Source organism: Medicago sativa, chromosome 1 (assembly GCF_051527215.1).
Source record: "Medicago sativa cultivar Bolivia chromosome 1, Bolivia_mono, whole genome shotgun sequence".
Lineage (NCBI taxonomy): Eukaryota > Viridiplantae > Streptophyta > Magnoliopsida > Fabales > Fabaceae > Medicago > Medicago sativa.
This window is the reverse complement of record NC_140749.1, coordinates 75,385,579-75,398,092: the sequence shown is the minus strand read 5'-3', so window position 1 is coordinate 75,398,092 and position 12,514 is coordinate 75,385,579. Positions and strand designations below refer to the sequence as shown.

At 28.6% G+C, this 12,514-nt stretch overlaps 1 protein-coding gene and 1 long non-coding RNA gene across 2 annotated transcripts; one reads left to right on the top strand and one right to left on the bottom strand.

Moving 5' to 3' along the window:
- Window positions 1–3,314: 3,314 nt before the first annotated feature.
- LOC146957423 (mannan endo-1,4-beta-mannosidase 4-like) lies at window positions 3,315–8,082 on the top strand. Its single transcript, XM_085736494.1, has 5 exons — window positions 3,315–3,647; window positions 3,862–4,056; window positions 4,150–4,272; window positions 4,567–4,772; window positions 7,640–8,082. Exons 1-5 carry the CDS (start codon window positions 3,315–3,317, stop codon window positions 7,992–7,994), a joined length of 1,212 nt encoding a protein of 403 aa, XP_085592620.1. The 3' UTR covers window positions 7,995–8,082.
- A 2,094-nt stretch (window positions 8,083–10,176) lies between these two features.
- LOC146957422 (uncharacterized) lies at window positions 10,177–12,355 on the bottom strand. The gene is made up of 3 exons (XR_015023137.1): window positions 12,204–12,355; window positions 11,128–11,788; window positions 10,177–10,565 (listed from the first exon to the last, which is right to left on the bottom strand). It is a non-coding gene; the product is annotated as an uncharacterized LOC146957422 (long non-coding RNA).
- Window positions 12,356–12,514: the final 159 nt, after the last annotated feature.

Here is a 12,514-nt window from a genome sequence, read left to right as displayed (position 1 = left end):
TCAAATTTTTGGACTACTTCAGCAGATTACTCCGAAACTTTTCAGAAAATCAGAAGAAAAAAAAATCAAGTATAAAGACTACCATAGAAGAGACTTTTTACAGGTCCCTGCCCATCAAAATCCAAAATTACATCGTTTGGACCATTTTTTTCTTCATATTCTTAGAAAAATCCGGAAAAAAATCATTTGGTGGTATTTTTATATATATTTTATTTTATTTGACATGTTTTTATCATTTTTACGTTGTTTTCTTTGTTGTTTTTAAAAGCGAAATTTGCAACTGCTGAAATGGGAGAGATTTTGATTGCTGCTTATATAAGTATCTTTTGGATTATATAATCCGAACACATCCAAATTGTGTTCGGATTATATAATCTAAAACCCCATAGAAATTTTTGATAAAAAAATAGGACTCGCAAGAAATAGATAGGATGGGAAAAGTAATATATTAAACACACCTCAAACCATCCAAATATTGTTTGTAACGCCACAATTCATATTCTGGAGTGATTTAGATTATATAATTTGAATTCATTCCAGGGACGGACCCAAGAATTTCTAGTACAAAATATATTCCAAAATATATTCAATAAAATAAACAAGTACAAAAAAAGGTGGATGAGGCCAAGACTTCATCAGAAAGAAACAAACCTAAGACTTTCATATACTCCATCCGATCATATTTACAAGTAAAAAACAGTTTTTTAAGTTCATTGAATAATTAATGTATCTGGTCACATTTATAGACTCAATATATTAATTATTCAATGAATCTAAAAAGTTATTCTTTGTTTATAAATGTGACTGGAGGAAGTACACCACAATTTTTCTCTACGATTTCTTATATTTTGAAAACATTGAATTATTTTCTCATTTTAAATGTCAATTAAAATATCTCTCATTTTCTCATTTTCTAATTTTTCTATGCCCATTCCTGTTGTTAATGCTTCTTCTCGCTCTCACAGTATAAAATTAGAGTTACTTTCATGTTTATTTCAATTTGGCGATTTAGTAGAAAGTAGTCCTATTAATTAGATTATTTAGTTTATAACGGTGTGAGCCATTATTGTTGACCACACTACTATCTCATCATTAGGAAGTGTATATACTAGTATCTATTTTTGAAAACTAGTGAGGGCCCAGGGCCACATGACCTTGCACGTGGGTCCGTCCTGATTCATTCCCATGATTTTTTGGATTATATAATTCGAAACTTTATTAGGTTGTGTTAAAACTTAAAGTTTAGAGGGTTTGACAGAGTTTGAATTACATAATCTAAATATTGTCAAGAACATGGAAAAATTTAAAAAATTAGCATCAAAACAAATTCTACAACACATACATTAAAAATAATAATTTCAACAACATAATTCAACAACATAATAAAACACACAAGACAATTGATATGTCAAACTTAAATCTTCATTGGGTCTATGCAAGCCTTGATTTCATCGTAGGTCCTACACCGAATCAAACTTTCCTGAATATGTCGAAAAGATTCGACCAAGGAAGCGCCTAACTCAATCATTCCTTTCGAACTATGCTGACCATATATCGAGAACATGGTTCTCACGTCGTCGTCATTTTGGAGCTTCATCTGGGTGAGCCGAACACATCCATCTGAGTACATTGATGAACAATGATACTCAACACTATCCACCCTTCTTGTATCTCCGTGGTTGAGACGACCATTAATTTGGTCTAGCTAGTCCTTCAAACTAGACAATGTGACATTAACTTGGACCCTAAACATATTTGGTTTCCTCTAGTTGTAGTACATTGTGGTTAGTTTGGTGTTTACATCAACTCGATAAGTGTTGGTGGTTATGTGGTGTAGTTTGCAAATGAATTGAGCACACCAATTTATAGAAGTTTTTGTACGTCGTAGACCATAGAAAAAATATATACTTGACTAGTTCGAATTATATAATCTAAAATGTGTCAAACCCTCCAAAGCACAAGTTATTAATAATTTGTACGATTCATATTATATAATCCAAAATAATATAGGAGTGGTTTTAAAATAATATGTCCATCTTGGTTCATATTATTTAACTTTTCTTCTTCTTCATAGGTTTCTCTACTTGAGGTAGTTTTGTTTAAAATGCGTAGGATATGAGAATCTAACCTTTCTACTAGATCTAACCATTTTTTTTGTTTGTGAAATAAAAAGAGTGGGAGAGGTGAAACACAACACAAGGACTTTTTATGAGGTCATCTATCCTAGTACTTCTATCGTCCAAGCACACTTAACGCTAGATCTAACCATTGTTGTTTACTATATATATTTAACATTTCTGTTATAAGAAAACAAATACTCTAGTTATACATTTTTATAAACCCTTACATTTGATTCCCTCCTTAAAAAAATGCATTAATTCTTTTTTAAATAGACGAAATAACAATGAATATTGGAAACTCATATACACAAGTAGAATAGTCGGAGTTTAAAACCCGATCACAACATCCGATCTAACAATTTCAACATTTTAATCGGTTGAATAACTTGAGTCACGTCTCAAAAATGGCCTTGCACTCTAAAGAAAAAATATATTTATCAAAGACGAAAACATTTATTGATTTTGTTTAAGAAAAATACTAACAAATGTCATTTAGGCATTTTTTTTTTGACAAAGTCATTTAGGCATTTCTTTAAAAGGTTAAAATGAAAATTTTATCTTGATAATTGTGTATTCAACATATTAAAACATTAAAAAAACAACACTTTGTACATAAAATCTATCAATTATTTTCTTTTTAACTAATAAGTGTTTAATAACTAAATCTTTAATAACTAATAAGTGTTTTAAGGACATTTGTTAATCTGACTTTTTGTTTAAAAAATTAAATGCCCGTTTGACGTGTTTTAAAATCCTGATTTAAATAAATTGGCATATACTAAAAAGTAACTCATATCCCTTAAAAAAAAAGTAACTTCTATTAATCACATCCATTGAGTTAATAAAGTATGCCTCTTTATAGGAAAAACAAAAAAACAACTTACTTTTTTTTTTGTTTGCAAAAAGAATGTTTTAAAAAAATGTCAATGAGACTTTTTGTGAAGACCAATATACTTTTGTGTTTTAGTTAATTGGTAGTATTTTTGTTTTTCTTCCTAATTCTAATGTGAACTACGATTTAATAAAAATAATTACTACATAAATATTGCGTATGGTCAGAGAGTTTAATCAGTTGCTTAGTTTGTACGTATTGACACTTTCTACATTTTTCTTGAAAGATTTATAAATTGGACTACACTGAGTGTGAGCTACATACATTTTGATTACTGTGATATTGTGATTGAGAACCAAGTCATGGGGTTCCAAATTTTACTATTGACGTATTTCATAGTGTCGTTGGTTATTTTTCAACATGGCAACAGCCAAAGAGTTAACGTTGGTGCCGATTTCGTTCAAAGAAAAGGCACTCATTTTATTTTAAATGGGAGGCCATATTACTTGAATGGATTCAATTCCTATTGGTTGATGACAATGGCATCTGACCCATCTACAAGGGCCAAGGTCACGTCCACTTTTCAACAAGCTTCTCAACATGGTTTAAATGTAGGAAGAACATGGGCTTTCAACGATGGAGATTATAAACCTCTTCAGATATCTCCTGGTTCTTATGATGAAAATGTCTTCAAGGTAATGTTTCTTGATTAGTAACTAGCTTAATTATGTAAAAAGCTCTCTAAATATAATATATATTTGATGGGTATTTTTTTGACGTTGCATGAAAATGTGTCTCTCCCCTTATAAAAGTAGTATATAAAAAATGTGTTATTTCTCACTCCACTATATTTTTATATTATTTTCTATTTTACTTGCTGGATTGTTGAATATTTGCATGTGTATGTAGGGATTGGATTTTGTGATATCAGAAGCAAGCAAATATGGAGTGAAACTTATACTAAGCTTGGTGAATAATTGGAATGATTTTGGAGGTAAAAAGAAATATGTGCAGTGGGCAAGAGAACGTGGTCAAAATGTCAAAATTGAAGATGACTTCTTTATTAACCCTGTTGTTGAACAATACTACAAAAACAATGTTAAGGTATCATACATAATTTTATATGGATTGTTAATGATTTTATATATAACTCAAAAGTTTGGTAACATAGTATTTTGGATGGATTGATGATTGCAGGTTGTGCTGACAAGAAAGAACACCATAAATGGATTATTGTATAAGGATGACCCAACCATTTTTGCATGGGAGCTTATGAATGAACCTCGTTGTATAAATAATGACTCTGGAAAATCAATTCAGGTCCTTTTTTTTTAGTGCATATACACTTTTAATGTTATTTTTTTAAATTGTCAATCATTCACGGCCGTCATATATAAAATCATTAACAATCCAAATAAAAAAGAGACAAAAAAAAAAATAATATTTTTACTAAAATATCATTATAAGTTACTATTTGTATAATTCTTAATTTGTGCCTTAAACGCATGTTAGCATAACCCATATATTTATATCTACCATCATTCATTAATAATGTCATTGAAATCAAGTTACTACGATTTTTTGACACATAATTTATATTAATGATTATTGTAGAATTGGGTTGGTGAGATGGCAGCCTATGTCAAATCCATTGATAGCAATCATATGTTGGAAATAGGGCTTGAAGGGTTCTACGGCGAAACGATGCCACAAAAGAAGCTATTCAATCCCAATTCTCTTCCAGTTGGAACTGATTTTATCTCGAACAATCAAATTTCTCAAATCGATTTTGCAACCATTCATTTATACCCTGATACATGGTAATCCTATATAATATCATCTAATATTTTTTAGGCTTAAATATGGTATTGGTCCCTGCAAAATAGGCCAGTTTTGGTTTTAGTCCCTGCAAAAATTTTTTATAGTTTTTGGTCCCTGCAAAAATAGGCCAGTTTTAATTTTAGTCCCTGCAAAATTTTTGTTTTTGGAAATAGTCCCTGACCCCAGTTATGTAATAAAAAAAGGGGAATTAGTCACTTTAGTCCCTGAATGGGGAACGATTCGTCAATTTAGTCCCTAAATGCAGATAAATTGCAAAATAGTCCCTGAATGTAGACTTTGTTAGTCAATTTAGTCCCTGAATGCAGACTCTGTTAGTCAATTTAGTCCCTGAATGTAGACTTCGTTAGTCACTTTAGTCCCTTAAATTGACCATGCAGGGACTGTTTTGCATATTATCTGCATTCAGGGACTAAATTGACGAATCGTTCCCCATTCAAGGACTAAAGTGACTAATAGGGGAATTAGTCACTTTAGTCCCTGAATGGGGAACGATTCGTCAATTTAGTCCCTGAATGCAGATAATATGCAAAACAGTCCCTGCATTGTCAATTTCAGGGACTAAAGTGACTAACGAAGTCCACATTCAGGGACTAAATTGACTAACGGAGTCTGCATTCAGGGACTAAATTGACTAACAAAGTCTACATTCAGGGACTATTTTGCAATTTATCTGCATTCAGGGACTAAATTGACGAATCGTTCCCCTTTCAGGGACTAAAGTGACTAATTCCCCCAAAATTAAAAAAATATTAAAAAATTCTGGAAAAATGAAAAATTAATAAAAAAATTGAAAAAAATATTAAAAAATTCTGGAAAAATGAAAAATTAATAAAAAAATTAAAAAATTCTGGAAAAATGAAAAATTAATAAAAAATTAAAAAATTCTGGAAAAATTAAAAATTAATAAAAATTTGAAAAAAATATTAAAAAATTCTGGAAAATTGAAAAATTAATAAAAAATTAAAAAAATTCTGGAAAATAAAAAATTAATTAAAAAATATTAAAAATTCTGGAAAATTGAAAAAATGAAAAAACTTAAAAAAAATAAGGAAAAAATTTAAAAATTCTGGAAAAATTAATAAAAATAAAAAATGATTAAAAAAATAAAATAATCTAATAAAATGAAAAATAATGATAAATTCTGAAAAAAATAAAAAAGATTAAAAAATTCTGAAAAAATAAAATTTCGAAATTTTCTGAAAAAAATTAAAATTCTGGAAAAATGAAATTTTAATTAAAATTTTCGAAATTTTAATAAAAATTATGGAAAATTTCATTAGTATATATGTCGAGCTTAAGTTTTTTCAGTGTATTTATTTCCAAAAAAATTTCCGGGAATTTTGCGTATTTATAAACCAAGAATAAGGGAAAAAATATGTGTATTTATAAACCGAGCTTAGGTTTTTTGTGTATTTTTCGAAATTTCGAAATTTTCATTAGTATTTTTTCCAGGAATTTTTGTGTATTTATAAACCGGGAACTTTTGTGTATTTATAAATCGAGAATAAGGGAAATTTCTAATATATACTAATCAAAATTTCGAAAAATACTAATGAAAATTTCAAAAATTTCATTTTTTTAAAAATGATTAATCTTTTTAATTTTTTTCGAAAATTTCGAAATCTTTTAGATATTTTCCAGAATTTTTATTTTTCATTAAAATTTTATTTAGAATTTTTATTAAAATTTTGAAAATTTTAATTAAAATTTTTCATTAAAATTTCAAAAATTTAATTTTTCCAGAATTTTAATTTTTTTTAGAAAATTTCAAAATTTAATTTTTTCAGAATTTTTTAATCTTTTTCAGAATTTAGCATTATTTTTCATTTTATTAGATTATTTTATTTTTTTAATCGTTTTTTATTTTTATTAATTTTTCCAGAATTTTTAATTTTTTTCCTTATTTTTTTAATTTTTTTTCATTTTTATTAATTTTTCCAGAATTTTTTAATATTTTTTTCCAATTTTTTTATTAATTTTTCATTTTTCCAGAATTTTTTTATTAATTTTTCAATTTTCCAGAATTTTTTTATATTTTTTTCAATTTTTTTATTCATTTTTCATTTTTCCAGAATTTTTTAATTTTTTATTAATTTTTAATTTTTTTTCAATTTTTTTATTAATTTTTCATTTTTCCACAATTTTTTAATTCTTTTATTAATTTTTCATTTTTCTAGAATTTTTGCATGGACTAAAACCAAAACTGACCTATTTTTGCAGGGATCAAAAACTATAAAAAAAATTTGCAGGGACTAAAACCAAAACTGGCCTATTTTTGCAGGGACCAAAAACTATAAAAAAAATTTGCAGGGACTAAAACCAAAACTGGCCTATTTTGCAGGGACCAATACCATATTTAAGCCTATTTTTTATTAAACTTAATTTTTTAAATTTTTGGCCAAATTGTTTTTTTTCCAAGTAATTCAGTGACTATAAATTCATCTCATCATATAAATAAGTAGAAAAAAGTTTCAAACACTGACTCCAACATATAAAAATGTTTCTACCAACTTAGACATATTTACATAGATTTTTTAGTCAAATAGTTAACTCTTATAAATGTGAACAGAAAACGAACTTAAATTATTAATTTGGTTAGTATTGAGTTGAAGAAAGATAAGTTATGTTTAAATATTTTATCACTCTATAAATAGAATTTTGGAGATAAAATCATTTTTGAATGGAATATTTTTATAAAATTACACATTTGGAGTAAAGTATATGTAGTTATTAAATTTTCCAGTAAGTATCCAAACATAATATCAACTCGTCTTCGACTGATGCACCGTATTTTATCAACCTAATTTTTTCACATACCAATATGGATTATATATGAATGATGTAGGTTACAAGGCTCAAACGAGACAGCCAAAAGTGCATTTGTTGACAAATGGATAGAAGCTCATTTTCAAGACTCAAATACAATTTTAGGAAAGCCCATTATTGTACAGGAGTTTGGAAAGTCTTCAAAGTCACCTGGATTTAGCATAGCTATAAGGGATAATTACTTTAAGAAAGTATACAATGCCATATCTAAAAGTGCTATGAGTGGAGGCTCTTGTGCAGGTGGAATTTTTTGGCAACTTCTGTCTCAAGGAATGGATTCCTATGGAGATGGCAATGAAGTCATTTTTGAGAACAATCCTTCAACTGCCGAGGTCATCAAACAACAATCTATGACAATGTCAAAAATCAAATAGTAGAATTGAAGAAAGTATCCATTTTTCTTTTTACAGAACCAATCCATTTTCCTTGTCCATCAAAATAAGAGTATAATATAGCTTCAATATAAATCAATGTTTATCAACCAAAAAAATTCAATATAAATTAACTAATATAACTTTCATATGGTAATGGAGTAGCTTGAAGAATTATATATGAAGTCATTTGTTGAAGCTTTTATAGGATGACTTTGAAAAACATGTCTTGGAAAAACAAAAAATAAAAATAACAAATCATGGAAGCGATTGATATTGAAATATTATATAAACCTAAAAGTATATGTAAAAATATCTTTAAAAAAAAGTATATGTACAAATAAAAAATAAAAATTAGTAGTGATGTTTACCAAACATGGAGAATGATAAAGGTTAGATTTAGAGATGGGTCTCTCTATGTTCTTAAATTTGTGATCAGGCGATTAGTAAAAAAACCTATTATTTATAGTTTTTTTTTTTAAGCAAACCTTTTATTTATAGTTGAAGTTTGAATCGAATACATTCATAAAAGATAAAGTAATAACTAATTGAAGCCTTTATAAAAATTAGGATTTAAAGATAAGATTTTATACGAGTTGTATGTTGAGATATTTATGCTATGTAAAATATTAACAATTAGATTAAATTACACTCCCCTCACCTCAAAGATGCTTGAATCACACTCCCCTCCCCTCTTATGTTAAAATATACACTTCCCTCCCCCTCTTATTCAAAACATATTAGAAAATATTTCACTCCACTCCCTTAAGAGAGAGAAGCTTGAATTACATTCCCCTCCCCTCTTATGTTAAAATCTACGTTTTACTCCCTCAATAATTTTTTATTTTATTTCTAATAATCTAGCAAAAAAAAAAAAAAAAAATCTAACACACTATGAAGAAAAATAGTATTATAGGTTCATTTTAATATAATCAAAATTTGAATACATATTTTTCGCTATTTTTTACTCACAATTTCATTAACATGTAGTTTCAAACCCTATTATAAAATATGAAACAACCCAAAATAAAATTAAATATGTTAAAAATTACTAAAGTCAATTAAGTAATGCTTATTTAAATGTGAATTTTATACTCCAAATTATAAAATTAATACCAAAATATTTAAATTTAATTATAATTGACATTTAAATTATAAAAAATGAATTTATGTTTTTTTAAACCGGGATTCAAAATTAGTATATATTATAAAAATATTTATTTATGTTAAAATAGATTAAAGTGTAGTGTATATTTAATTATCAACGGAGCGGGTTGAAATTCAAGCATCTCATAAGGAATGGGAGTATCAATTTTACTTTTCAAGGGAGTGGAGTGTATATTTTAACATAAGAGAGGAGGGGAGGGAAGCATAATTCAAGCATCTTTGAGGGGAGGGGAGTGTAATTTACTCTAAAAACTAGACTTTTCACCCGTGCTATCGCACGGGTCTGATATAGATGAAGATTATTTTTGAACAAATGATTTTTAAATTGCTAGTTGCGACTAACATGTATGGCATGAAACAAAATAAATTTATCACAACTTTACACTAATATAAGATTTTATCTTACAAAAGTAGTCTAAGTTATAAGTTTTTGCTGGATGGGGTAATAGGAATGTGATCACTACTTGATATTTTTTAGACAACTTGATCACAACTTAATCATATTAATGTCCTCCACATGTTTGATTGTTTCCTCTGTGATCCAATTCAGTTCACTCTCTATACATCCAATAGCTTATTTTGCTGTTTCAAAAAAAAAAAAAAAACCAATAGCTTGTCGCAAAAGTGTGTCTAAGAAGCTTATTAATGCATTGTTCAATATCAGTGATTTATGATTTTTAAGATTGAATTAGTAATGTGACATAAACACACTTCAGTGGAATACAATTGTATTTTACTCTTTATTCTCTTTCAATTTTACTAAAAGTGTGCCAATTGATTAGGAACATACCTAATATGCAAAACCTGTAGTTTTTGAAAACTTGGAAATAAATTGATAATTCACTTGCTGTTAAAAAATAAATAATTTGATACATCAGACAACAATAGAACCCTTATAAGAGTGTGAAAGCCGCTGATCCAAGATGACATCACTTCACTATAAAAAATCACGTGGGAGTGCTCTTGGCTTAAAACAATATGACTTTTTTAGGAGAATTGATGGTTGTTCTTAATATAGTTAGTAAAATTAATGTATTAGAATATTTCAGCATAACTATAACTATAGTTTACATAAGTATTCAACACCAATAAGTTGGTCACGGACTTACACCATTACAATGTGGGAAAAAGAGTGTTATAACACCAAAGCCACTAAAAAATTCATCAAGACACATTATTTGCCTCAATTGAAAGAAACTTGATCACTTATACTCAGCAAACTATACAGAGGCAACTTCTGCCACAGAGAAGCATGAGTTGCACAGTTATAAGGCACCTCTCACAAAATACAATAGTCTAAATGAATTCGGCAAGCTGAAAAACAGTGATATGGATAATCTGCTAGCTACGTCTCTCTTGATTGATACATCAACTCCCCACTGAAGATACAATACAGCAACCAAAATCCTGAAACAGTATGCATATATCAACACTGCAAAAACTACAACACACTACTCAGACAGAGCAACTCCAACTCGAAGACAGGCTAAATCAAAGGCAAAATGACCAAACTATCATGACTTGACTTCCCCTTTTTTGTATAAGAAAACATGTCAAAAACAATAAGATTAAAGAAAACATGTAAAGCATCTCATCAAATATAGCTTTAGTTGACCACATTATGCCAGGTTTTGGTTGTGATATGTCAGGGTAAAAACAACATACTCTATTATCATATATTTTTTCTCTATCGAGACATGAAAAACTCAGGGCATGTGAAAAAGTAAAATACATCAAAACAACTTCCAAAATTCCTACAAGAACCAAAAAACATGATAAGTAATAAGCCTCCAAATTATTCATCAATGTATATCTAAAGACTAAAGAAAGCAAAATATAATCAAGCATCATTCTCATATTACGACAATGACTTCAACATAAAGAGATGCAAAACTGGAGTAGCAAAGCTAAAAAAAATACATAATTGTGCCATAACATCTGAAACCAACTTGAAGAAAACAAAACCGACCTTAACAATTCTGCGAACCTGCTAATGGGCAACCACAAAACTCCAAGCAGAAAAATCACTAAGGCCACAAAACCAGTTGCTTGTCCCACTTAATATCAAGAGTAGAGTTTTATATTCTTAGGTTACCTCTAGAAGACAGTAGTGAAGTTTACAATCTTTCATGTCACAATGAAGCCTGCTTAATCAAAGGTTTATCCCAACATACCGGGTGAAATGGAAATTGTGTAGGAGTTTATTCAATGGATAGAAACATAATAACATAAGACCAACTAAAGCTTCATTCCAATGAGATAGAAAAAATAAATAAAAAATTAACATAATTACATAAACAATAAAACTTATATACAACTGCATTATGTAGAATAACTTCCTTTTTTATAACTATGCACGAAATCTTATGATAAGATCCACCGCAGGTATTGACACAAAAACTAATCCAATTGAATTTAGTAATAGTTGATAGCAATCATACCAAATATCAAATCCGTTGAATCATCATAGTGTTTTAGGAGCTTGGAGCACTAAACATATGTACAATTAAATAAGAGTAATTTCAATGGAAAGAACTTCAGTACCTGGTTCCCTACAGTACTCACCTACCGGTTGTTGTAGCACTGCCACAATGTTCCCATCTCCCAAATACATATCCGTTGCCAAGAATCTAAAAAAATCACTACATAATTAGGGTCCAATTCTTTACAACTAATTCAATAACTAAGAAGCATCTTAAAAAAAAATCAAGAAATAAGAAGAAAATTAATGAAACTAAATATGACTTAGTCATGGACATAGCAAATTAACATCAAATTAATTTCATATCATAGTAAATTCACATTATATTTTTTATCAGTACAAAATATGTGAAGGAAGAGACTTCTAGTCTAAGTGGTGTAGTCGCATAAATAGAGAACAAAAGAGAGATAATTTAGAACAAAAGAAAAAATGAAAACAGCCAAACTTGTTGTGGGATAAAGAAAATCAAAGGATCCCCAATTTAAAGAGTTGGAATTGAAAAATTGAAGAAACATTATGCTAAAAGAAATCCATGTAAAATCAATAGCAGTGGCCAAACCTACCTTCTCTACTGAGACGGAAAGGAATTTCAGTTCCACCATTAATCTCAACAAAAACAACCAGCTGCGATACAATGAAAAATAACGTCAACCAAAAATTAAAAAAGATGTGATTTCAGATCTACCAAAAAAACATATACACCGCATTTCATTAAAGGGAAAAAAGTGGGAAATCATAAGCCAATTGGGTTGGCTATGGTGAGGGCAACATATCGTGTAGAGAGAGATATAGAAAAAGAACTGACCGTGGTGGTAGCAACTGATGTTATGAGTTTGCTGTGATGATCTGAAGCCATAGACAGTGGCGATGGAGT